At 34.7% G+C, this 26875-nt stretch overlaps 1 protein-coding gene, 1 non-coding gene and 1 pseudogene across 27 annotated transcripts in view; 1 reads left to right on the top strand and 2 right to left on the bottom strand.

The window, feature by feature from the left end:
- The window catches only part of DMXL1 (Dmx like 1), a 193201-nt gene that overhangs the window by 150403 nt on the left and 15923 nt on the right, over nucleotides 1–26875 (top strand). For 17 of the 26 annotated variants that reach the window (XR_013532125.1, XR_013532123.1, XR_013532124.1 and 14 more), the window contains 5 exons: nucleotides 700–762; nucleotides 11972–12058; nucleotides 15596–15717; nucleotides 16073–16214; nucleotides 19826–19886. Coding sequence is in view for 18 of the 26 variants with exons in the window: in XM_078365010.1 (XP_078221136.1) it covers nucleotides 700–762; nucleotides 11972–12058; nucleotides 15596–15717; nucleotides 16073–16214; nucleotides 19826–19886 (475 nt within the window). In the remaining 8 variants the exon portion in view is untranslated. Of the gene's footprint in view, nucleotides 1–699; nucleotides 763–11971; nucleotides 12059–15595; nucleotides 15718–16072; nucleotides 16215–19825; nucleotides 19887–20434; nucleotides 20577–26875 lie in introns of all 26 variants that reach the window. The other 9 variants (XR_013532127.1, XM_078365018.1, XM_078365016.1 and 6 more) reach the window with 3 other exon arrangements.
- Nucleotides 10363–11497, bottom strand: LOC100390329 (craniofacial development protein 1 pseudogene; annotated as a pseudogene).
- LOC118151793 (U6 spliceosomal RNA) lies at nucleotides 12512–12618 on the bottom strand. The gene has a single exon (XR_004740202.2). It is a non-coding gene; the product is annotated as a U6 spliceosomal RNA (small nuclear RNA).

Below are 26875 nucleotides of genomic sequence, written 5' to 3'. Positions count from 1 at the left end.
TACAGACAACTGCAGATAAAGTCATTCTTAATAAAAAATTGAGACTTGACAACTCCCATCATTGTTCCCAATCCTTTTTCCATTTTTGTTTTGTTTTGTTTGACTTTCTGAGAAGAACTAGAAGTCTTGGAAGAACTCTTTCTTTAGCAAGTACTGTTATTCCCTTTTAAGAAGTATGCGTGCTTCCCAGCAATTTATTGACTGTTTCTGCCTATCTCAGTGGAAAAGAATTAGATAAATGTAGAAATTGAAATTTCCTAATCTAGAGATTTTCCTGAAGGTTCAGATACAGAACTAAGACATAGCAGCAAGTAAGAGAATAATTCAACTTTAATTTTCAGTTGATAATACTCTGACACCAGTAGCTCGGATTATTTTATTTATTTTTATATAAAGTACTTTGTTTCAATCATGCTTTAATGTCAACATTTTGAAATAGAGTAAAAACTTCTTAGGGACAGAATAAACCTTATAGTGGTGGTTAATAAGTTCTGAGGGATTAAATTTTTCTCATTTCCTAACCATGCACCTTCATACATGCTTCTTAAAAGGTGTATGAAATTTTAAGAATAATAACTCTATATAGTGTTCTTTTATAGTAAATTTGGTTTAAAATATAACATTTAATCAATCCCCAGTATTTTGCATGTTACATCTCATTTTTACTCTTTGTCATGTGGTTATTCTTTCTTGATGAAGTCATTAGAGGACAACAGTGAAATCATCAAAAATTCTATGATGGAGGAGCCAAACATCAATAAGGTACCAATATCATTCAACTGAAATCAGAAATTGCATTCTTTCACAAAAGAACAAAGTATTTGCATTTTAGTTTTAAACTGGTCTTTGTTTCCAATGGAATCCCTCAAATTATTCTCCTTTTATTTTAACAGCTTAAATATTGCAGTTGTAAAAGTGATTTCTGTTTTGTTAGATAAGAGAATGCAATTTTAAAGAGAGTTGAATGTATCTTGTTTTGGCTACAGATTTTCTGAGTAAATACAACTAAAGTTCTAAATACATATTACAGTAGCAATTGTTTAGTAGTGTTGTTTTAATTCTGCAAGTATCACATTTGAGGTTAAAATTTTCTCCTGTAATTTTAAGAATTAATATTCTATGATGTTAATATCCTAGGATATTAATTTTTAAAAATATAGTAAATACTGTTATATAGCATTTATTCTACTGGTAGGAATAGAATGTAGCAAAATGCCTTAGGATACATAGGAAGTACTCATTGTACTTGAGAACCAAAGCACAAAGGATGAGAATCTGTATAATTATGAAATAACTGCTAGGTATTCTGTGATTGCATATTCAACTATGACTTTATTTTATTTTTTGTTTTTGAGATGGAGCTTCACTCTTTTACCCAGGCTGGAGTAAAATGGCACAGTCTCAGTTCACTGCAACCTCCAACAACGCCCCCCACTGCCACCACCAGATTCAAGCAATTCTCCTGTCTCAGCCTCCTGAGTAGCGGGGACCTGCCATCACACCTGGCTGATTTCTTTCATATTTTTAGTAGAGGTGGGATTTTACCATGTTGGCCAGGCTGATGTCAAACTCCTGACCTCAGGTGATCCATCCACTTTGGCCTCCCAAACTGCTAGGATTATAGGTGTGAGCCACTGCGTCCAGCCAATTCAGTTGTGACTTTATGAAGCTGATATTTAACTCATATATTTCATGTTCTGTATTTAAAACAATCTCAGCAGTGATTTTTAAGTGAAAACTTTCTCAAAAAAAATTTTTATGGCTACTAATTTCTACCTTTTATTCTTTCTAACAGGAATCCTTTGGTGAAATAAGAGAAATAATTAGGTGCAATTAATTAAAAGGCCTGATTTGATATCAAGTATATAGTATAACTAACACTTTTGAAAAATAAGTGTATATATGATTCATACTTTGAAAATTTTTAATGGCCTTTGGGAGTTTTTAGGGAATATAATTCAAACGTTCAATCAGTTAACAATTTTCCTTGCCTGGGTAATGGTGATTGCTTACTACTCTCTATACATTATCAGGAAATCTTATCTGAAGATTTTTGTTTTGATATTATTTATAAAATGTTAATAATCATAATGTTGTATTTCTATAGTCATCTTCATGCTACATCAAAATGCAGTCTTTCTGAGGGGAGGGTTAACATCATAACTATTTTGGCCATTATTTTCCAAGCCCACTGCTATATGGTTTTAAAAAAATCTTCATAAGGTATGCCTGACTTAAAATAACTATATATATTTAAAGTGTGCAACTTGTTCAATTTTGGCATGTGTATTCACTTAGCACAGCCATCACCACAACCAGGATAATGATTATATCCATCAGTCCCCAGAATTTAATCCCTCCCTTTTTCTTTTCTTTCCTTCCTGTGCCTTCTTCCTCCCCAAGCAACTACCAAACTGTTTCCTGGCATTAAAGATTAATTTGTTGTTTTCTAGAGTTTTATGTAAATAGAATAATATAATATGCCATTATTGGTTTATAGTCTGTGTCTATTGACTTAGCATAATTATTTCAAGATTTATTCATATGTGTTTTAGTAGTTCATTCCTTTTTATTATGATGTTTATTACATTACATTGTATGGATTACCATCATTTATTTATCTGTTAATGAATTGAGCTGATTTTATTTTGGAGCTATTCCAAATAAGGCTGCTTTGAATATTCATGTACAAGTCACATTGTATGGAAATGTGCTTTCATTTCTCTTGTGTAAATGCCTAGGAGTGAAAAGACTGGATCATATAGTAGATGTATGTTAAACATTTTGTGAAACTGTTCAAATATTTTCCAAGATGGTTGTACCATTTATACATTCTCAGTGGGTGGTGTACAAAATCTCAGTTGCATCACATTCTTTTTTTTTTAAGACAGGGTCTCTCTGTATCTCCCAGGCTGGAGTACAGTGGTGTGACTGTGGCTCACTGTAGCCTCGACCTCCCAGGCTCAAACAGTCCGCTTGCCTCAGCCTTCTGAGCAGCCGGGACTACAGGCACGCACCACTATGCCCAGCTCATTTTTAAATTTTTTGTAAAGATGGGGTTTCTCCATGTTGCTTAGGCTTGTCTCAAACTTCTGGGCTCAAGTAATCTTCCCACCTTAGCCTCCCGAAGTGCTAGGATTACAGGTGTGATCTGCTATGCCCAGCCTTGCATCACGTTCCAACAGTTAGTGTAGTCTACAGTTTCATTTTAACCATTCTATTAGGTATGTCGTAGTAGTTCGTTGTGGTTATAATTTGCATTGAACATCTTATCACAAGCTTATTTGCCATTTGTCTTTTTGCATGAAGTGTCTTCAAATCTTGTGTTTATTTTTATTAGCTTGCTTGTTTTCATGATTGAATTTGAACAGTTATTTGTATGTCTGGATAAAAATTGTTTATCACAAATGTGATTTGCAAATAGTTTCTCTTACTCTATGGGTTGTCTGTTAGCTCACTGCAACCTCCACCTCCTGGGTACAAGCAATTCTCATGCCTTAGGCATGCACCACCACACCCAGCTAATTTTTGTATTTTTAGTAGATGAGTAGATGGGGTTTTGCCGTATTGCCTAGGCTGGTCTCGAGCTCCTGGCCTCAAGTGATGTGCCCACCTAGACCTTCTAAAGTGCTGGGATTAGGGTTGTGAGCCACTACACCTGGCCACAAGGTCTTTTGAAGTGCAGAAATTCTTAATTTTGATGATGTCTAACGTACTATTTCTGGTTATTCATTTTCTTTTTGGTGCTGTATTTAAGAAACCTTTGCCTAACCTAAGATCACAAAGATTTTCTCCTGTTGTATGTGTTATAGAGTTTTAGTATTATATTAGGGTCTATAGTCCATTTCAAGTTAATTTGTTTACATGGTATAAATAAGTATGGACCTTAGTTCTTTGTTACTGTAGTTGTGTTGTTGCATCTGTATGTCAGTTGTTTCAGCATTATTTGTTGAAAATATTATCTTTTCTTCCACTAAACTACCTCTTCCTCCTTTCAAAAATCAATTGACAGAGATGTGTTGGTCTAATTCTGGAGTCCCTATTTTGGGTCATTGATCCATCTTTATGGTAATAGCTCACGTATTTATAACTATAACCTTATAATACATCTTGAAATCTTGAAATCATATGTTGTAAGTCCTTCAAGTATATTCATCTAAGTTCTTTTCCTTTTTTTTTTTTTTGCCTTATCACTGACTTAGAACTTACAGTCTAATGTTGAATAGAAGTTATCCTAGCATATATTTTTATCTTGTTTCTGATCTTGGGGAAAGCAGTCAGTCTTTTATTATTAAATATAATGTTTTCCATAGGTTTGTTGCAGATGCCCTTTATAATTTTGAGGACATTTCTTTGCCTTCCTGCTTTGTTAAGAGTTTTTAATAAGGAATGGATGTTGTATTTTGTCAAATAATTTTTTTTACTACTATTGAGATGATCATGTTTTTTTTCTTTTTTAATATGATAAGTTAAGGATTTTTTTTGGCCATGATATGTTATCCTTTTTATATATAGTTACGTGTGATAAAATTTTAGGAATTTTTACATCGACGTTCATGAGCGATATTTGTTTACAGTTTTCTTAGCGTTTGTATTGGTCTCAGATTAATGCTAGCCTCTTAGAATGAATTGACGAAGATTCTCTTCTCTTTAATTTTTGGGAAGAATTTTTGTAGAATTAGTATTATTTCTGAAGTGTGTGGTAGAATCCTGATGTTTTTTATGACTAGTTTCTGTAACAGATGTAGGGCGATTCAGGCTTATCTATTTTTTGAGTAAGTTTTGGTAGTACATGTCTTTCAAGAAATGTACATTTCATTTCTATTGTCAGATTTACTGGCATAAAGTTATCATGTTGCCCTATTAAAATCTATGATGATGCCGCCTCTCTCTCTCTCTCTCTCTCTCTCTTTTTTTTTTTTTTTTTTTGAGATGGAGTCTTGCTCGGTCACCCAATCTAGAGTGCATTGGCACAATGTTGGCTCACTGCAACCTCTGCCTCCTGGGTTCAAGCAATTCTCATGCCTTAGCCTTCCGAGTAGCTGGGATTGTAGGCACGCATCCACCATGTCTGGTTAATTTTTTTTGTATTTTTAGTAGAGATGGGGTTTCACCATGTTGGCCAGGCTGGTCTCAAACTCCTAACCTCAGGTGACCTGCCTGCCTTGGCCTCCCAAAGTGCTGGGATTATAGGTGTGAGATTATATGCCCATGCTCCGCTATGACTTTGAAAACCAAATTATGTCTTCTTAAGCATTTATATTCCCTAATATTTGGGGTATTGACACCATTTTATGTTCACTTGATTGCTTCCTATTTTCTTTCAGTTATGCCTTTGATATTCTTTTGATATCATTTTACTTCATATTTGTTTTCTCATGTCATTAGAGTGGTACTGAAGTATTCCAAGTACACAACCTTATACTGTAGGTGTTAGTAAATGAAAATCACTAATGACTACTCAGGATCTCAGTTACTTTTTCCATGAATCTGCTGTTTGACCTTTCACTTCTTCCACCCTTGGAGCTTCATTTACTAACATGTAAAACTAGGACTTACAATTTTAAACCTGTTGCTTCTCTAATTGAAATACTAGTAGTAGGAACAGGGCACTAATCTAACTACCCCTCTCTCCTCCCACTTTTAAGGGCAGCTCTGGAACCCAAGCACTGTTCAGATCAGTTTCTGCATAATTTCTTTTTGTGGTAAAACATAAATAACGTAAAAGTTACCATTTTAACCTTTTGTAAAGCAGCCCAGTGGTCTTAAGTACATTTACACTGCTGTGCAACCAACACACCATCCACCTCCAGAACTTTTTCATCCCCTCCAAACAGAAACTTTTGTGCCCACTAAACAATAGCTCCCCACTTCTCTGGCCCCCACACAAGGGCAACCACCATTCTACTTTTTGTGTCTATGAGTTTTACTACCCATAGGTACCTCGTGTAAGTGGAATTGTCTAATAGTTGTCCATTTGTGACTAGTTCATTTCACTTTGCTTAATGTCTTTAAGGTTCATCCATATTTTAGCATGTGTCAGAATTTTCTCCCTTTTTAAGGTTGTAGTATTCTAATGTATGTACATACATTTTGTTTATCCATCAGTTAGAAGACATTTGAGTTGTGTCTGTCTTTGTTATTGTGAATAATGGTGCTGTGTACATTGATATACAAATATCTGAGTCTCTGCTTTCAGTTATTTTGGGTATATATAGAAGTAGATTTGCTAGATCATATAGCAATTCTATGATTAGTTTTTGATCTGCATAATCTCTTTAAATCTTTTTTAGCATTAATATTTGGATTCTTTTTTCCTCACATATCCAGCCAATGAAAGCATGACATCTTTACAAAGTGTGACTTGAAACTTTATATTTAGGAGATCTTATAAGACCATGTTCATTGTGATTTTTTTTTTACTATAATGTTATATTATTAGGCCTTTAACAAAATTATGTTTAAAGCACATGCAAGTTCTGTCTCTGTTTTTAGCTGACTATATCATGTTCCTACTTCCTTCCCTTCCCAGCTTAGTTTCCATGACCCATCATGGAATCAATCACTTGCAAACATCCTTATCCCTGTTCTTGCTACACTATACTTGCTGTGAAAATTCCCAAACCTTTTTAAACTCAACTCTTTGACCTATTCTGTGCCTGCACTCAAGCAGCTGAACATGTTTGGAGGAAAAGCACAAACTCTGGAGCTTGCCTCACTTGAAATTTATTAGCAAAAATCCCAAATTAACCTAAAACTACCCTGTAGTCATAACAAATTGCTCTATATAAATTTGTTTTTCATTTTCACACTTTTTGCATGTTTCCTCAGACTTCTAGTATTTGTTACCTACTCCCCACAGATCAATATATTTTGCTGTCAAAATAAGTGCCATCAGCAGTGATTTAGCCTTATCTGCCCATCATCATCTAATTTCTGTTCTATATGTAGATATTTTGTTCTGCCTCCTCTTAACAGTGAGTGAAGTGTCACCCTTTTATCCAAGGCCAAATCTTTCACTTAAGCATGGATCATATCTGCTTTCACCTACCCAAGAACTTGTCTTCATATCTTTATAACTGAAGCCCATCTCTGTCTCCCCTCAATAAATATATACCTCTCTCAAATTACTCTTATTAGCATGAGCAAATATATTTTTTTGTTTTGCCTTTAAAAAAAATACTGAATTTCTCTAGTCTCCTATATAGCAAAATTCACTTACAGAGTTGCCTTTTAAAGTCATTCAGGATTTAAACAATAATGTTGAAACATCATAAACAAACTTCCTAGCTTAAAAATAAAACATTATCCAATCAGTTGAATATCTCTATGATCCTTTCCCAGTAGACTTCCCTCCTTATTCACCAGATATCACAGCCTCTCTAATTTAGTTAGGTATTATCTCCAGCCCACTGCACTCAGATTGTCCTAGACACAGTCACCATTGACTAAATTTAGTAGTCAGTTATCTGTCTTCATATGATTCAACTTCCGAGTAATCATTTGGTAGTGTTAACCCGTAACATTTTTCTTTTTCTTTTTTTTTTGAGACAGAGTTTTCGCTCTTGTTACACAGGCTGGAGTGCAATGGCGTGATCTCAGCTCACCGCAACCTCCGCCTCCTGGGTTCAGACAATTCTCCTGCCTCAGCCTCCTGAGTAGCTGGGATTACAGGCACGTGCCACCATGCCCAGCTAATTTTTTGTATTTTTAGTAGAGACGGGGTTTCACCATTTTGACCAGGATGGTCTCAATCTCTTGACCTCGTGATCCACCCGCCTCGGCCTCCCAAAGTGCTGGGATTACAGGCTTGAGTTGTGCCTCACTTAGTTTCCATAATATCAAACTCTTCTATTTCTTATGTTAGCTAATTGACAACTACTGAATTGTCCTTTTTCTCATCCTTGAAATATTGGCTGCCTAAGAATTCTGTTCTCTAACTTTTCCTCTTTCCTATCTTTACTTTCTCTTTGGGTTATCGTATGGTTTAAATATCAGTATTATCTGCGTGCTGACAGCTCTCAAATCTCTCTAGTCCCAACTAATTTCCTGAACTCCATACATTCCCTACTCTGAACCTACTCCCACTGTTTCCTTCATTGCTGTCCTTCTCAGTAAGTGGTATCTTTACTCACCCACCTGTCAGGCCTGAAAACTACGCGTCATCCTTTTTCTTTCCTTATTTTATTCACACTATGATTACAGTCCATTAACAAAATGTATCCCAATTCCAACCGCTTATCACTACCACCATTCCTACTGCTTTAATCCAACCCACCATGATCTCTCTTTTCATCTACTATAGTAGCTTTTTAACCAGTTTTCTGGCAGTCATTCTCAAACCCTTTGTGTTTTATCTCACAATAAAACACAGACTTCAAAATCCAGCAATGGTTTCTCTGCCTTAGAACAGCATCTGAATTCTTGATTGTGTCTTTTAAGGTCCTACAAGAGCTGAACTTCTACCTTTATCTCCAGTCTTATCTTATGCCACTTATGGTCATCCTGAAATTTAAAACTCCTGAGATACTAACCACCATTTCTTTGACCCACTCCCATGACATTCTGATTATGTGTCTGACATGGAGTTTAGAGTCTGTATTTTAAAAAATCATCTCAGTTGATTCTTAGGTTAACTTGATACCACCTTATTGAGAAACAATGTTTTTAGTAAATAATGAGGACACAAACTTATTCCTACATAGAGAAAGGTTTTTTGAAGTTTATACCTGTAAGAGCTTTCCTCCCATATATGTAAAGTTTGAAAAGGCTCTCCAGGTGAAACTGATGTGATCCCCTATCCAAGCATGACCAGCAAGTAACACATCCCTCTATTCCATGGAACCATTATCTTTCTCTGTCAACAATTTCTTCAAAACCTAAGAATGAACATTTAGTATACTTTAGATACCAGGCAGCTAAGTGGGTAAGTTTGAATTTTGCCATGAAATTATGGAATTTGACTTGTACATCGTTACCAGATGATCAGCCTTTTTTAGTCAGAGCTGAGACTTTCCTTAGAAGACAAGTTGATCCTCAAGTCAGCCAGAATGTTCAGTGAATACTGAAATTCTTCGTAAGCAAATTACACTTTAGATTAGAATATATTTGATTATTTATATCTGGTGACTGATTTTTGTTTCCATAGGGTATTTTGGTTTGGTTATAAGTCTGTTTCAACTTTCCAATTGAACAGTCATCTTAAATTTCCTTTTTTTTTTTGAGACAGGTTATTGCTCTGTTGCCCAGGCTGGAGTGAAGTGGCTGGATTTTGGCTTACTGCGGCCTCTGCCTCCCGGGTTCAAGCTATTCTCATGCCTCAGCCACCTAAGTAGCTGGGATTACAGACACACACCACCACACCTGGCTAATTTTTGTATTTTTAGTCGAGACACGGTTTCTCTGTGTTGGCCGGGTTGGTCTTATACTTCTGACCTCAAGTGATCTACCCACCTCGGCCTCTCAAAGTGCTGGGATTACAGGTGTAAGCCACCACTCCTGATCTTAGTTGCTATTTTTAAAATACTGTGTATTCTAATCAGTTCTGTGATCAGTGGCTAGGGATTGGTGATATTTCTGTCAAAATTTTGCAGGAAGTAAATTTATTGTATGCTGATTTCAAATAATTTATGCACTTCACAATAAGCTGTAAACCTAATTCATTTTAAAAGATTGAAAGTTAGGATGGCTGGGTGCAGTCACTCATGCCTGTAATCCCAGCACTTTGAGAGGCTGAGGCGGGTGAATCACCTGAGGTCTGGAGTACGAGACCAGCCTGTTCAACATGGTGAAACCCAGTCTTTACTAAAAATATAAAAATTAGCTTGGCATGCTGGCAGGCACATATAATCTCAGCTACTTGGGAGGCTGAGGCAGGAGAATAGCTTCAACCTGGGAGGCAGACGTTGCAATGAGCTGAGATTGGGCCACAGCACTCCAGCCTGGGTGACCAAAAAAAAAAATTGGGGGATGGATAAAATGAAATGTCCTATATTAGGCAACATTTCAACTCATTTATTGCCTCCTCTTTTCAACTTATTTTAGTAAAGTGTTGATTTTATACGATATTCTTCTCTTAAGTTCAATGATGTTGTATGTATTTTCTCTAGAGTAAGCAGAAGGTCAGATATATGTCCCTCATCTAAAGTACATAGAATTACGGTTTATTTAGCTACTAAAATGATTACTCACTAGGGCAAGTTACTTTGCCTTTCAGGATTTCAGGTTTCTCTATAAATCAAAGGTGTTGTGTTTTTTTGTTTTTTTCCAGAACCAAGTTTTATTTATTTATTTAAGAACAAATTTTTAAAAGTAAAGTGAATGAAACCATTTGTGATTAAGATACATAGACAGAACTTCAATGTAGAAGAAAAAAAGGCCTTTCTGGGAAACAGTTGATGAGAAACACTGGAAAACATTTCACAGACACACAGAAAGCTCACATTGCAAACAGGATTAAGTTGCTCTTGATTTTGCTTGTAACGTCAAGGTTTCATTTTGCTTAGCCTGAGATCTCACTCAATTTCAAACTGCCTATGATCAAGGAAAGCTTGATTCATTCAATGTACCCCTCTCCCTCGATTACGGATGGCCAGGTCTTCACCAATACCTCTTCCTCCTTGAAGCTCTTCCAGTCCAGTTTGGACTTCTCAAGGGTGCTCATTTTCTGCTGCTTGGCACTGTTTTTCCCCAAAAGACTGCTCTTGATCTTTTTAACCCTGACCTGGCAGGGAGTGATGGCAGAGCTGAAGAGACCTTAGCCTGTGGTTTGTCTTTCTCGTTCTGCTTGAAGAAGGATTTGGCCTCTTTAGATGTAGCATCCACTTCCTTAGTCACCCTTACTTCTTCACCAGCAAAATCAAACACCTTAGTGATTTTAACATTTTCTGTTTGTTTAGGTTTCTCTAGCTCTTCTGCTTTTGCTAACAATTTACTTGAACTTGTCTCTTCAGTCTCCTCTACTTTCTTAACTTGTGTTCTTGGGGGCACTTTTGATTTTGGTCCCATATCATTGAGGAAGTTGGCCCAGAGTTCATCCTCCTCCTTTTTCCTTGCCTCCTCTGATCCAGTGCTTTTTTTCTGCTCTGCTCTTCATCTTCCTCCTCACTGCTGCTACCCTCAGATTCTGAATTGGCATCTTCCTCTTCTAAAGAGAGGCCACCTTGTCTTCTCTTCCTGGTTGGAATGCTCTGGCTCTTTCTCTTTTTTTGCCTTTAGTTTTCTGTGTCAGCTCTTTACCATCCTCTTCATCTTCCTTCACTAATTCATTTATATCATCTTCACTGTACTCTCCACCTGATGGCACGTAATCCTCGTCTTCCTCCAACGTGGAGAAGTCTTCGGAGTTGAATTCCTCCATGTCGCTACCCCTCAACGCTGGTCAAACTTGCAGGGCCGCAGCAGCTACCTCAAACGGCAAAGCTCTAGGGAGAGACAAGATCAAAGGTTATTTTAGCGGAGGAGTCAGTAAACTACAAGCCAGCTGGCCAAATCTCTCACCTGCTTCTCTATAGCCCATGAGCTGAGAATTTTTAAAGTTTGAAAGAAAATGCAACAGTGACCCTTTGTGGTCTGCAAAACCTAAAATACAGACTAGTTGACCTTTTAAGTTTTTTTAAATATTATGAAAGAATTATGATGCTAAGAAACTTGGTAAATACATTTTGCTTTAATAATTAGAATGTATTGATCCTTTAAGGTTAATTCACTGTGGAGGATTACCTGTTAATGAACTTATATGTTGTTTCAGCTGTCTTTTTATATGTAAAAAAAAAAGCAAGTTTGAAAAAAATTCAAATTTCCCTTGTCAAATTTTGTTTTAGGGATAATTGGTGTATACAGTAATATCTTTAGAATTGAAGTATCTAGTTTCTTAAATAATTCATGCAAGTACTAAATGATAGATTAGCATATCTTATTAGTTCCATTACTAAAAGCACTGCATTTTTGTATTTTGTTTTCTTTCATTTAGATAGAAGCAGATTTGGGATATCCTGGAGGTAAAGCAAGAATTATTCATAAGGAATCTGATATCATTACTGCCTTTGCTGTTAATAAGGTAGGTACATAGACATTCTTCTTTTGTTTATTAAGTATTTATAGTTGGAGAATATCTTCTTTTTTATCAGTTTATCCAGTATTTCCTTTTATTTTTTTTTTTCAAACGGAGTTTTGCTCTTGTTGCTCAGGCTCGAGTACAATGGCGCGATCTTGGCTCACCACAACCTCCTCCTTCCGGGTTCAAGCAATTCTCCTGCCTCAGCCTCCTGAGTAGCTGGGATTATAGGCATGTGCCATTACGCCTGGCTAATTTTGTATTTTTAGTAGAGATGGGGTTTCTCCATGTTGGTCAGGCCGATCTTGAACTCCCGACCTCAGGTGATCCACCCACCTCAGCCTCCCAAAGTGCTAGGATTACAGGTGTGAGCTACCATGCCCAGCCCAGTTTTTCTTTCCCAAAGCTACTTCCAGTTCCTTAAATTGCAATCTGGAGACTGTTTTTGTTTTTTTTTTAAATATGGAACGCTTCACGAATTTGCGTGTCATCCTTGCGCAGAGGCCATGCTAATCTTCTCTGTATCATTCCAATTTTAGTATATGTGCTGCCTAAGCGAGCACTGGAGACTTTTTTTATATCATAAAATGATATTATTTGATAATGTGGTTCTGTTATTATATGATTTTGGAAATAAAGCTGATAAAATACATAATATTTTATTACTATGCAGAGAGAAGTACCAAATGTATAGGTGATAGCTTTAGAATTTATACAATGTAGTATAATAGTTAACCCACAAAAAAAGGTTTTTTTTTTTAATATTTCTAATGAATATGTTAAATGTGGTTTTGGATATTTGCTAAGATTTAAGCTTATATGTGACCCAAATTCTCCCTCTTGGATTTATACCTCCAGTAGCTGCCCAATCAATGTGTGTATATATATATGTATTTCTTTTTGTATTTCTTAGATTTCTACTTAACATCCTCATTAGATGTCTATAAGCTCCTCACAGAAGAGGTGACCTTAGGTACTATAGTCCAAGGTTGAAATCTGTCTTAATCATTTTCTCCTTCTATCTCCCTTAATTGCCTTACTGTATAGTTCCTAGTGACTTTTGGTTACTCTTGTTTTCTTTCCATTAACTCAAAGGATACGTGTATCTTTTTTTAATGTATTTATAGAAGATACCTAAAGGAGATTTTATATACATATATATATAATAAATTTTCATAGGTTCCTAATTTAAAAATAATTTTAAAATGTTATGTAGATATATACCCTGTAATATATACAGGGAAATGAGATATACAGGGACATTACCCATTTAGTAGTCCTTTCACCTGTTGGTTTTCTGTCTTTCGGTGCTATGTCTGTCTTCTCTGAATTCTCCTGGACAGTTTGTTTGTTGTTATGTATCCTTCACTTCATTTCCCTCTTAGACACCTTGAACAATGACTGGCTAAAGGGCTCATTCCAGGTTTGCCTGCCTCAAACAGTTCTGTAGTTGTCACAGAAACAGTTCTGTTTGAAGCAGGCAAATCTGGACTCAGTGCCTTAGCCAGTTGTAATATCTGTGTAACATGATATTACATATGTATGTCAAATACAGAATTATTGGCCAGGTGCAGTTGCTCATACCTATAATCCCAACACTTCAGGAGACCAAGGCAGTAGGAGCACTTGAGGCCAGGAGTTTGATGCCAGCCTGGGCAACATTATGAGACCCTGTCTCTACAAAAAATTTATTATCTATACCTGCATTAGCTGTTCTTTCTTGAAGAAAATATGATTTAAAATATTCTGTGCTATAAAAGAAACTAGTTGTTTTCTTCTTGAGGGTTTGTATATAAGTACTAGTAATGAATAGTTATTCACATATATAAAGTCTACAGTACTATCTATGAATATGGCTTTGTAATTTTTATTTCCCCAGATCTGCTATTTTTAATACCCTAACTAAATTTGCAGGTGATTCCTTTTGCCTTAAATTGCATTTTTAAATGCCATTGAGATTTGTTTTTTTTGCCATTTGTTTAGTTGGGAACTACCTGTGTCGAAAAACATGGAGGGTCTCAGATTTTACCTTAAATTAAAACTAACAGTTAGCTTTCTGTTTCTGTTAGATGTCACAGAAACAGTTCTGTTATAGGAAGGCAATGGATTGTTTAAACAGTCCACTTAATTGATCTATCAAACAGTTTAATGGATGCTAATGGAAGACATAAGACTCTTGGATCAGAGACCAAGGACAGTTTGTGTCTAACAGCAAGAGCAATAACCAGAAAATCAGCATTTTACATTGGTTTCCTGAGCCACAGTTTCTAGAGAATGACAGGAAGAGGGCCAGTTGATACCTACCTCTACACATAGTAGTTTATATTACGGGAGAGGGTCACTGAGTTTAGGGAACCCAAATCTTTTATAATAGATAGCAAGCATACTTGCCCTTTGCTCTGGCTATAGCTATACAGACATCCTGGCAATGATACTAAAGGAAAAGGGGCAGACATGACTCACTTATAAAACATGCAGAATTTGGGAGACCCATAGAGAATGACCACCCAATAATCTAGCTACATCATTTTTCCATTTATTTCTAAGGTTTCAGTTTTTTCTTATTAGTTCATGTTAGAATCTTACACAGCAGTAATGTTAATCCTATTTTTTCTTTGCTGTCAGTATCTTCCTGTTTTAAAGATATACTATTGAGTGATTGATTATTGACTGAGACAGGGTCTCATGCCTGGTGCCCAGTGCTGCAGTGCAGTGTCAGCTCACTGCAGCCTCGACCTCGGGCTCAAGCAATCCTCCTACCTCATTCTCCCAAGTGACTTGGACTACAGACCCATGCCACCATGCCCAATAAATGTTTGTATTCTTTGTAAAGATAGTATTTTGCCATGTTGCCCAGGCTAGTCTCGAACTCCTGAGCTCAAGCTATCCACCTGCTTTAGCCTCCTAAGTGCTAGGATTATAGATGTAAGCCACTGCACTCAGCCAAGTACATTTTTGATTCATAGGCATTTAAAATCTCATGTCATTTAATCTTACCAATTTTTCATTTGTGATCTTTTCTAGCATACTTCTCCCACTATTTTTCTGCCCCTATACCTTTTTTCTGTGATCCTATCACCCTCTCCTTCCCCCCGCCCCACAAGATTGAAAAGCTTTAGAAGGAAGTTGTTTTATTTGAGTAATTAATAATTATGTTTTTACCGTGGAGTTCCTTATTGCCCTCACCTTTCTCTGTGCTACAGGGCTCCTATCTTTTTCAGCATCTTCCTCCACATTTCTGAATTGTGCAAACCTTAGAGAGAGCATAGCATTCTAGCAATCTAGAAAGACAGTACTGAGAGAAGAAATAAAATGGTGCATGTATTGTCATTTATATTGGCTTTCTATTGGATGTACTCTTCCTAGAACATAAACATATCTGCAAACTGAAGCTTATTATTTCACTTAAAGTAAGAATGCTGTATATCTTGTACTTTAGTTATTTCTAGAGGTTATTCCAAAACTGCCATTTTCACAAGCAGCTCATATACCTGTTTTGCCTGTTTCTTTTAAAATTACTCTGACTTATTTATTTTTCAGGCAAATAGAAACTGCATAGCAATTGCTTCCAGTCATGATGTTCAAGAACTGGACGTTTCTGGAATTCTAGCCACACAGATCTACACTTGGGTAGATGATGACATAGAAATGGAAACCAAAGGGTACCTTCATCCTTTGTTTTTTTTTTTTTTCAGTAATGTTTCCATATGAGTAACTGTATCCACTCACCTATAATTTTCAGAAGATTCTTTAAAACAATACTTTATAGATTGTAAGCAGAGTAGAAGCTGATGTGCTAAATGAGGGGTGGCAAGAGTTTTAAACAAGGGAATTGAGAGAAGAATAAGTGAAGGGAACAGAAGTTGTTCAGGTATAAGGTCATTGTGTGTGAGTTAGGAATAAGAGCTGAAAAAAATTAATTTTAAAGGGAAATACAAATTCAAATTTTAGAGCTTTCAAGTGTAAAAAAGAAATAAATGATGAGTTCATTTTATTCTGGTTGACATTCCTTTATAGATCAGAAGATTTCTTGGTTATACATGCTCGTGATGATTTAACAGCTGTTCAGGGTACAACTCCATATACACATAGCAATCCTGGCACTCCAATCAACATGCCATGGCTTGGTAGTACACAGACTGGCAGAGGAGCATCTGTGGTATGTAAAGTTAAAAGTAAATTTAAGTTATATATAACTGTCCTATTTTTCCCTCTAGGTTAATGGAGAAAGGATGATTTAAAACATTTTTCTTAATTCCTAAAGTTTTAATAAATCTTACATGTTGGAAATTATAAATTTTGATAATGAAGAATAATGTGTTTTCATTTGAAACGTTAACAACAAATTGTTTTAAAAATATACTTTGCTTGAAAACCAAAAAGCTATATTTTAATTAAGAATTATTTGAAACATAATGGTTCAGATCAGGCTTCAGCAAGCTATTGCCCATAGATCAAATACTATCATTCAACTGTTTTTATATAGGTAATATGCTAAGAATAGTGTATACATTTTAGTGAAATAGTATATGCATTGTTTTCTCAGTGGTTGAAAAAACAATCATTATATTTTTTGGCACATGAGAATTATATGAAATTTTATTTCAGTGTCTATTTATAAATAAAGTTTTATAGGAACACAGTCACAGTCATTTGTTTATATCTTGTCTGTGAATGCCTTCACACTACAGTGTCAGAATTGAGTATCTGCAACAGAAACTAAATGCCCATAAAGCCAAAACATTGGCTATCCAGTCCTTTATTTAAAAAGTTTGCAAACTCTTTGTCTAGATATCCTTTAATGGATATCAATTAACAACTCTGTTCATATTAAGTATCACTTTTTTAAATGCCAGGACAAATATTCTTTTGTTTTTTTTAACAACAATATAATTTTTTAAGTCAAGCAAAAAAGCAATACAGATAAATTGAAACAGAATTTTTCTGTAGTGATGGGAGGATCTATTTTAGTCCTGATTACCTAGAGATGTGATTCATATTTGCACTTCCAAGAGTTTCCCTTATTATTACTTAGGGTATAGGAACTAATGAACAGATTTGAAGAAGCAAAGAAAGGTGGTAGGATTTTTCAGAATTTCCTAAGTCCTGTAGAATGCTTTCCTTGGCCAAAAAAAAATTATATTTTTTTCATTTATTAGTATGGGTAATTGTTTAAGTAAAGGCTCAGTCATCTTAATAATACCTTGTAATATTTTGTACCTAATGCAGTTCCTTTATAGTTGACATAACCTTATAATTTTCAGTATCTGTTGTTGTTATTTACTTGTACTTAAACATTCTTCAGATGAAGCTTGAGATCCAGAAAGGTCAAGTGGATCAACCTAGGTCACTTTGTTGAACATGTGGTAGAGCTTGTTTTAAAGCCTTCTGTTCTCCTTAGTTCAGTTATTTCAAGTTCTTTTTAGTTCAATGTTTTAAGGATTAAAATGAACTTGAAAAGCAATCTAGTAATTATTCAAATGAAATTACTTGCTCTATAGTGGTTCAGTTCTTTTTCCAGCTGACAGGTATGTTACAATTCATTTGTAAAACTTACTGATATTATAATCTTTTAAAAGAAAACTCAAAGGGAATATGCCAAAGAAGTGAATAGAACTAATAGACACTTTTTTGAACTCCAGCTTCAGAGATTACAATATAGTTCTTCCCGTACCATCTTTGTTGCTGGTCTCTTCCTCCTCCTATTCTTTACACAGCAGCAGCCAGTTATTCTTCTCTAAAACATCATTCAGATCGTCACTCCCTTTCTAAAAAATTTCAGATTTCCCAGTACAATTTTGAAATAACAAGTCATTCACATGGCCCTACAAAATTTAATCTTCTGCCATCCCCTTTGTTCTACATCTTATTCTCTTTGCTATAGTTATACTGGTTTCTTTCTATCTCTTGAATGTATTAAGCTCATGGTCATGTCAGAGCCCTTGCCTTTCCTTCTGCTTAAAATGCTCTGTCCCTCTGTTTTACCATTCACAGCTCAACTCGAATACCCCCAAATTTCCTTGGCTTCCCTAATTAAGCCATTTGCCCCTACCCACTCTACCCTCCCTCACTTTATATTTTATCATCTTTATAGCATTTACCAGTTATTTAAATTATTTATTATTTAGTTGTCTTTTTTTTTGAGATAGAGTCTTGCTTTGTCACCAAAGCTGCAGTGCAGTCGCGAGTTGGAGCTCACTCCAGCCTCCACCCACCAGGTTGAAGCAATTCTCCTGTCTCAGCCTCCCTAGTAGCTGAGATTATAGGCATGCACTACCCTGCTTGGTTAATTTTTGTATTTTTAATAGAGATGTGGTTTTGCCATGTTGACCAGGCTGGTCTTGAACTCCTGGCCTCAAGTGATCCACCCACCTTGACCTCCCAAAGTGCTGGGATTACAAGCTTGAGCCACCTGCCCAGCCTTTAGTTGTCTTTTTTATGTGCTTTGGAATGTAAGCTCTTCAAGAACTTGGATTCTGCCTGCCTTGCAGATTGATAATTCCTGACTAGAATGGTATTGGACATATAGTAGGTGTTCAGAAGAATGTGTTTATACTCCAAAGCATTGTAATACAGAAATCTACCTTTGGCATAACTTTAAGGATTGAATTTTCTTCCTACCTAATTCTTAAAAGGAAATCTTTTTATTTGGAGTAATTGTGATTTGTCAACATAAGTGTTGGTATTGCCTCACTCTACCCCCAACTAAAAGATACCAGTAGAATAACGTTGTTTCTTTTTTATGTGGATCTTCTAAAATGATGATTTTATATATTCTATATATACTTTCAGAAACTTTTTTAAACCTGTGTTTGTGGTTTTTTTTTTAACTAATGTTTCTCCTGCGAATATTAAAAAAGGTAAAAGCAAGGATAGGAACCTTCAGCCTTTTCTTTAAGAAGAACATGGGATTTAAATATGAAGTTTACTAAACAAAGGTCATATGCAGCAGGTTTTTCTTTTTTTAGAGAATTGATAGAATATTTTCTTAATCCTTTCAATTTATCAAATGATAAATACTAATAGCAAAAAAAAATCATTATGACCAACTTCTGCTATTTTGGAGTATAACCGTATCCATGTATATCTTTCAGTTTTTTTAATCTCTTTTTCTCGGGCCTCGTCTCTATCCTCCTTACCAGCTCGCCACCTTCTCCACAACTTTAGGCTAATTGAACCATTCAAAATCTAAAAGAATAACAACCACAAAATCTACCTGAGACTGATGCTACAAACTTAAGATAAAATATATTTGTAGTATGATGCTATATCAATAGGAAATGTTCTATAATTTTTTCCTTTAATTTTATGTATTTGTTTTACAAATACATAAAGGCTAGTGAAATTATTCAAAGCATAACTTTAAAATGAGTAAATAAATAGTTCCAAACTATCTGTTTTTAAATTTATTTTTCTTTTTACTTCTTTTATTTTCACATGCTCCTGTCTTTTAAACTTCTGCTATTCAGGATTATTCCTGAACAATAAATTTAATGGGATCAGAATAGAATTGACAAGAAAGGAGGGAAGACTAAATTCTTGAGGGGAACTTATCTTTATATCCTAGTCAGTAATGCAGAAAATGTATGTACAGATATAAGAGCTGCACTATTAAATTTCTGTTTTCGTGTTTAGTATTTTTAGCACCCATAGTGGTACTAATGAAATCATGTAAAAATAAATAAATGAATATTGTTTGAATTTACTGTCACAATTTAAATGTTTAAATCTTTTTATTGTGGCTATAAAATTATTTTTCTGTTTTACCAGATGATTAAGAAAGCCATTAATAATGTTAGAAGAATGACTTCTCATCCAACTCTTCCTTACTGTAAGTTGAATAGTAATTAGCAATTGTCCTTTCTTATTCTTGGATCTATATTTGGTTATTTTATTATAAGAAATGTTTGAGAACCTTTTACTTTTAGTTGAAAGCATCTGTTTGACTTTTTTTCTAGAGGATATTTGCCAGTAAAATAACATCTTCATTTCAAAACTGGGTAAAAATAGAAAAAGATATTTCCCTAAAAGAGAAGGCTAACTTAATACAGTAATTTTTTTGACATTTTGACTACCAATCAAAATTTGTGACTACCAATACACAGAATTTGTGTATTTCTAAATTAACACATTTTGTCTTTGAACATTTCTGGATTTCTTTAATCATGCTAAATTATAGTGAATCATTGTTTTAATAGGATCACTGCTAACCTTTATTACATAAGCCACAACCATCCCTCAATTATTTATTCATTATAATGAGTTTGTATTTTGTTGCTTTTTTTTTTGTTTGTCTTTTATGAGATGCATTAATATTAAACATAGGAAATGATTGCCAGTAAGTTTTTATATTCTAAGGCAGAATGTATTTGTTTTCAGTAATCTTCCTAGGAATCTCAAAAGTTTCTCTTCCTTCAACCAAGAACTTAATTAATGGGGAATTTATTGGAAGTATTGATTCTGGTGGGTTGGAATCAATACTCATATTGGTGTCGATTGGAATCGATACTCATATTGGTGTGTGAGTATTCCAGTTTTTTTAATATGATTTTTTTAAGTTATGCCATTTGTCAAGTTGTCCTACCACACAGTAACAAGAATAGTACATGTTAATTAATAGGTATTCGTGTTCCCCTAGTTTAATAGCCTAATTAAAACTTTAGAAACTTTTCTTTTCGGAGATATTCTGATAAAATGCAGTTAACAAAATCCATATTTTTTTCTGCTTCATTTATCATAAATGCCCTAAGAATATATTATCAAATTGTATACGCTATACAAAAAAGGCTCAAGAGAATCATATATTTAAAATGAAAATAATAACATCTGTTACTTAACGCTAGAGATATAAAATAACATAAAAATTTGTTTTCACTACACCAAATTTATTCATCACTAGAAGTATTTTTTACCCACAAGTTTATTATGAAGTGAGAACTAAAAAACAGCCATGAAGCCCATAGAAAAAGTACATAGAATGAGGTCTGTAAGGCTCCTAAGCAGAGGAGCTTCTGTCCCCTTGGAGTTGGGTGTACTACAAACCTGGCACATGGAAGTGTTCACCACCCAAGAAACTCATCAAATCTCCTTATTCAAGAGTTTTAATCTCCAGCTCCCTTCCCCACCCTTTTCTGCAGGTTGGCAAGTGGGACCAAAAGTTCCAATCCTTTAGGCTATAAATGGGACCCCCTTTAAGTCACTATATTAACATAAATTCAGGTTCTCTTCCAAGGGTTTTAGTAGCTGTATGCCAGGATCCAGGGACAGAGACCAAATCTATATTGTATGTCATACTGGGTCATTTTTTTCCCCTTTCCAACATGTTTAATGTGTTTTCCCTTTTTAATAAATACATGTTGAAATCATACTACATGATAGGTTCTATATAAGCCTAGCTGAGTAAGTGAAGTCAGCTCTGCTGTAACATTAATAAGGAATCTCAGATAAGACTTTTAAAAACTTCTTGAGGTTCAGAAGCCAAGCCAAGGACTTGCCATCTGATTTCACCTGCAATCCGGTAGATTTCGGTTAATTCCTCTCTTCGTGAGGTCCTCGGAAAATCCTGGGGTTCCTGTGTCTGCTGGGAAATGATAGTCCTTATTCTTCTGTAAGGCAACCATATAAGGGACTATATATGTACCTTACCAGGCCTTATTTGCTCTGTAAAGTCAGCCTTTCATTCCTTAAAACTGTCTGGGTCATATCTGTTTCTGTGCATAGTCTCCAATATGATACACAAGTCAAAGCCTTGGTAATATGATTGATGTTTCCTATTATGTCCTGCTGTACGGACAGGTTCTTTTTACTTTTACTCCTGTTTGTAAAGAACAGATTCTTATTGAACTTAGGCAAATGAAAATAAGAATACTCACTAATAACTTTTGAATTCAGGAGGGATCAGGTAGGGAGAAAAAGTTAATTCTTTTATCTTTGTTCACAAAGGCATACTTGGAGTAAGCTATTGAATAGCTTAAGAGAAAAGAAAAATGTCTTCTTAAATCTGGAAAACAAAATATTAAAGAACTAGCAATTTTCCAAAACCATAATTCCTAAAAAACACCATAATTTTTCTTCCATAAGTTATCCAGCCCCTGATACTTAATTCTTATTCGGCTTGACCTTGGTTAGCAGTTTAATGATTTATAGGTTTTCTCCCTTAGAGTTCTGCAAGTTCTTACACTGTCCAATGATAGGATTTAAACATTATGACAAACTGGTGCCTTTCAGAGTCTTTTCCATGAAGCTCCTTCAAAATAGTACTTTAGGATTATAGTTACTTGCAAATACTTTCAGAAAAAGATCAGATGAAGCAATAACCATCTGTTAGTGACAGAAGACTTAACATGGCCATGGCTAAAGATCCACTGTGAATTCATTATCATAATGACACAATTGACAAGTAAATTTGATTGCTTCTGTGGCATACAGTATTTTAACAAAACAGCTGGAAGTATGGCTGGTAACACTATACCAGATTTTTAGGAACTTCATACAATTTCTGGAATACTTATACACCCATACAAATGAAAAGGTATCACCTTTATTGAACAATACTTCCCATGCAATTTAACATATCAATTAAGCCTAATTAGTTTAACAAAGCCCACTTATTTTAACATTATTCTTTGTAGAGAGAGAACAAATTTTTTTTAGGTATTCCAGGGGCCTGAAACTCCCAAAGTTAGAGTGAGGTCAGAAGTACTTTATTTATAATGTATTTGCTGGAAATTTGTCAGAAATACCAAACGGTTTAAAACACTTGATTATAATAAGGTTACTGTGGACAAATATTTAACCAGTGATAATTAAGACTTCAAAGGAAAATACAGAAAGTTACATCATTATAGAAAAAACCTTAGCTATTTTAATATAGAGAAGACTGAGTCTTCTTAGGTAATCAAATACCCAGAAAGACATGAAGCATAGGAAATTATCTTGAAAAATCTTGATTTTGTAGTCAGATTACTTACAAGGTAAAGAAAAACCTTTCATAATCTCTTGTCAGGAGGAAACCAATACTCTAGTAAAACTTTGTACCAATGTACTTCTGATAGTAAGACTCAACATTCTTTTAATAACATATATATATATACACATATTAGCCAGCTTGACCTTACATAAAATTATTTTGCTAAATTTCTCTCACACAAACCTTCTATAGCTTTCTTGTATCCATGCATATTTTGTTCTGTACTCTTCCTCTTTCCCAATATGGAACAGTCTGCTTTAGGACAAAAATTATTCTTTTTCCTATAAGAAAATTATCCTTCATTCCTCATAGCTTCCTATTCCAAAAACATCTTATACTTTCCTGACATACAAAATTATTTATCTATTTTTAGTAGTTTTAATGACATATACTGATTAGAATTCTTAGCTGTTAATGATGTTAGTTTCTAGTGAAAACTAGGTAATAAGCAGTTGTGCACTGTCACACCAGCATCCTATAGACTAGCAAATCTATACTCTTTCATAATTTACAGAAGCATGTTCTTTTTCATAGCGTGGTTTTTCTTTTTTTTGAGACAGGATTTTGCTATCATTGCCCAGGCTGGAGTGCGATAATGCAATCTTGGCTCACTGCAACCTCCTCCTCCCAGGTTGAAGTGATTCTCCTGCCTCAACCTGCGTGTCACCACGCCCGGTAATTTTTGTATTTTTAGTAGAGACAGGGTTTCACCATGTTGGCCAGGCAGGTCTCAAACTCCTGACCTCAGGTTATCCACCCACCTCTGCCTCCCAAAGTGCTGGGATTATAGGCATGAGCCACTGCACCTGGCCGTAGGATAGTTTTTCAATGTGGCACAGGACACCTTTACTAACAAACCCAATTATCTTTATTATTCTTCTGTAATAAGAATCCAAAAGTACATAAGCTTATGTTTAGCAATTAATGTTTTAGTATTTTACATAATTTGGAAGTGATCTAGATATTCATTTAATATCCATCATTTAATTAACCTTAAGGAAATACTAAGGGTGTAAATTATCAAAAGGATTTGGAAAACTGTTTTGAAGTAGATATAACATCACAGAAGGCTAGCAGTCAAGTTAGTTATTATTTAGTTTAAAATTTGCTGACAAATTTTGTCAGCAAAACAAAGATAACGAGTATATTTGACTCGTAAGCCTATGTAAAACAAAAGTTATATATCATGTTATATTTAGTGCTGATAACTCTAAGGATATACTTGCTTCAATTAAACCAACAAACTCAAATTAGCTTTTTAAAATTACCAAAGATTATCACACATCAAATGAACTTGAAAAACATTTGGGTCTATTTCTATCTTTCTAAAAGTTTAAGGAATACTTAATTTATATAAGTGCTTATTTTTCTTTAAGCCCATTATATATAATTATTAAAAATTAATTTTGACAATACCATCTGGTGATAGAAAAATGTTGCATATATTTAACGTATATATAGTCATACACAAACATACAGGCAAAAACAGATTCTATTGTTTTTATTCTAAATTTTAGCAATCTGCCAGATATAAAATATCGAACTCAATAGTTTATAAAAAGGATATCTGGATCCAAATTGTGTTTCTCAAAATGGGACAAGATTACCCACCCAGACTGCTAAAACTTTACTAGTATTTGTGGGAAAAGGCTTTTAAGATTTCTCATTTGTCTTTTGTAAAGAGTCTTTTAGAGAGACAATTTGCAATTCATTTAGTCTTCTAGTAGCCTCTGCTTACCAATCAAAAACTGCCTCCCACTGTTTCTGAAGCATTAGAGATCCCCCTTTTTTTGCAGTGCTTTCTGTAGATGGACAATTTTGTGTAAGTTATAAACTTCCCTGTTGTTGCAACCATAATTCTAAATTCTCCTCGGTAAATGTACCTATTTCTCTAGGAAAGCACAGGTTCTGGATCCATAATGTGTACATATAAAATTAGCTGGAGTTTCAGATGGAGGAGTTCTTGAATTCCTTGAATTCAGATGAACCCATGATTTCTTATCCTTCCAAAATCTTATCTACCTGAGACCTCTTACTGGACCTATTCCAGTCAGGTTCAATCTGACTTCTAGACCTGATCTGAATGAAAAATGCTTAAAGCCAGAGAACTCAGGATAAAAGTTGCAGATCTCAGGTCAAGTGGTGACCTTCAAATGCACAGTAAGAAACAGCACAAGAGGCCTAGCAGGAGGTACCTGTGCCTGGTTACTTGTTCTTCCTGGAGGTCATCATCAAGGGGTCTCCTTCATGATCCTCTGCTGAGAACTCTTAAAACATAGGCACATTAAAAATTTAATGAGTTTATTTGAGCATTCAGCTCTAATTCATGAATTGAGCAACACTAGACCAGAAGCGATCAAGGCTTCACCAAGGTAGCATGAGGGCAAAACTTTTATAAGGTGTTCAAGGAAGCAAAACTTAAAAAATATTTTATTGGTTAAAGTGGCAAGCCCTTATTTAGAGGTTAGTTGGCAATTCCTATTGATAAGCATCTAGTTAGAAGTTAGTTGGTGGTTTTCAATTAGTTAAGCTTAAGATTCATTTTACTGTTTACACTGAATTGAGTTTTCATTTGCTCATATAGGTACCCAAGGCCCTGGAGCTCTCTTAGCCTAGTAGCCTCCCAATTAATTTCTTTTTTTGTTAACTTACTTTTTTAAGAGACAGGGTCTCATTGTGTTGCCCAGGCTGGAGTTTTATGGCTATTTATGGCAAAATCAAGGCACATTACAGCTTTGAATTCCTGGGCTCAAGTGATTCTTCTGCCTCGGTCTCCTGAGTAGCTAGATTATAGGTGTGTGCCACCAAACCCAGCTCTTTATTTTTTAACATCATAGATAATAATAGAAAAAGTGAGTAATGTTTTAAAATGCGGCTAGCTCAATTTATTTTTCTTATTAAGCTCTGTAAGCACACTGCGGGAAAGGGAGTAGAGTCAGTCAAATACATAGTCTCAAAAACTCTATCCACCCTCCTACCCCTTCCCAATGGTAAAGCATTTTAAACCAATTGAAGTTCATTTATTTGAAATATTTTATCAAGAATGAGGGAAACTTGACTGATATGTGATTAGCAAGTGCTAGATGTTTTATATAAATGTAATTTTTTACTATCTCCATACCACATTAATATTGATAATTATACTCAATATAAGTTCAGTGTTATATATTAGGCATATTTCTGAGTACCTTATGTATGTGATCTCATTTACTACTCATAGCTGTCCATTGACTTATATATCATTAGTCCCTTTTTAAAGGAAGGAAATAGTCTCAGAGAGATTAAGTAAATTTTAGTATAATGCAAATAATAATAAATGGCAAAGTGAAGAATTAGTAGTCATTTAGCTTATTCATATTTCTCAATGAAACAAATAACAAGTCAGATGCAGTGGCATGTATCTATAATATCAGCCTTTTGCAGGCTGAAGTAGAAGGATCACTTAAGGCCAGGAGTTAAAGAACAGCCTGGACACCACTGCAAGACCCTGCCTCTAAAAAGAAAAAAAAAAAAAAATGGAAAATTAAAAAACAGATAATATATATTTGAGATATGAGGTCAATCAGGATAATTTTTATAACTGATTTTTTTCTGTAGCATGGCATTTAAAACCTTCCTTAATCTGATTATTTTCATAGAAAATATGCATGTATTTAAACATTAATAATATAAGGATTGGCTCTAACAATCCTAAGAATTTGTTATAATGACTATTTATTATAAAAAATTAAAGGCTGTTAAGACAATTAGATAATTTTAAAGGAAAATATAATTTATAGAGATATGATCTAAATGCTCCTATTGTCTTTGAGGATGTGTTCTTAATCAAATGAAAGTGTATCATATAACTG

The sequence above is a fragment of the Callithrix jacchus genome, chromosome 2 (genome assembly GCF_049354715.1).
Source record: "Callithrix jacchus isolate 240 chromosome 2, calJac240_pri, whole genome shotgun sequence".
In the NCBI taxonomy this organism is placed as follows: Eukaryota; Metazoa; Chordata; class Mammalia; order Primates; family Cebidae; genus Callithrix; species Callithrix jacchus.
The sequence above is the reverse complement of the archived record's forward strand: the minus strand, read 5'-3'. Positions and strand labels throughout refer to the sequence as shown.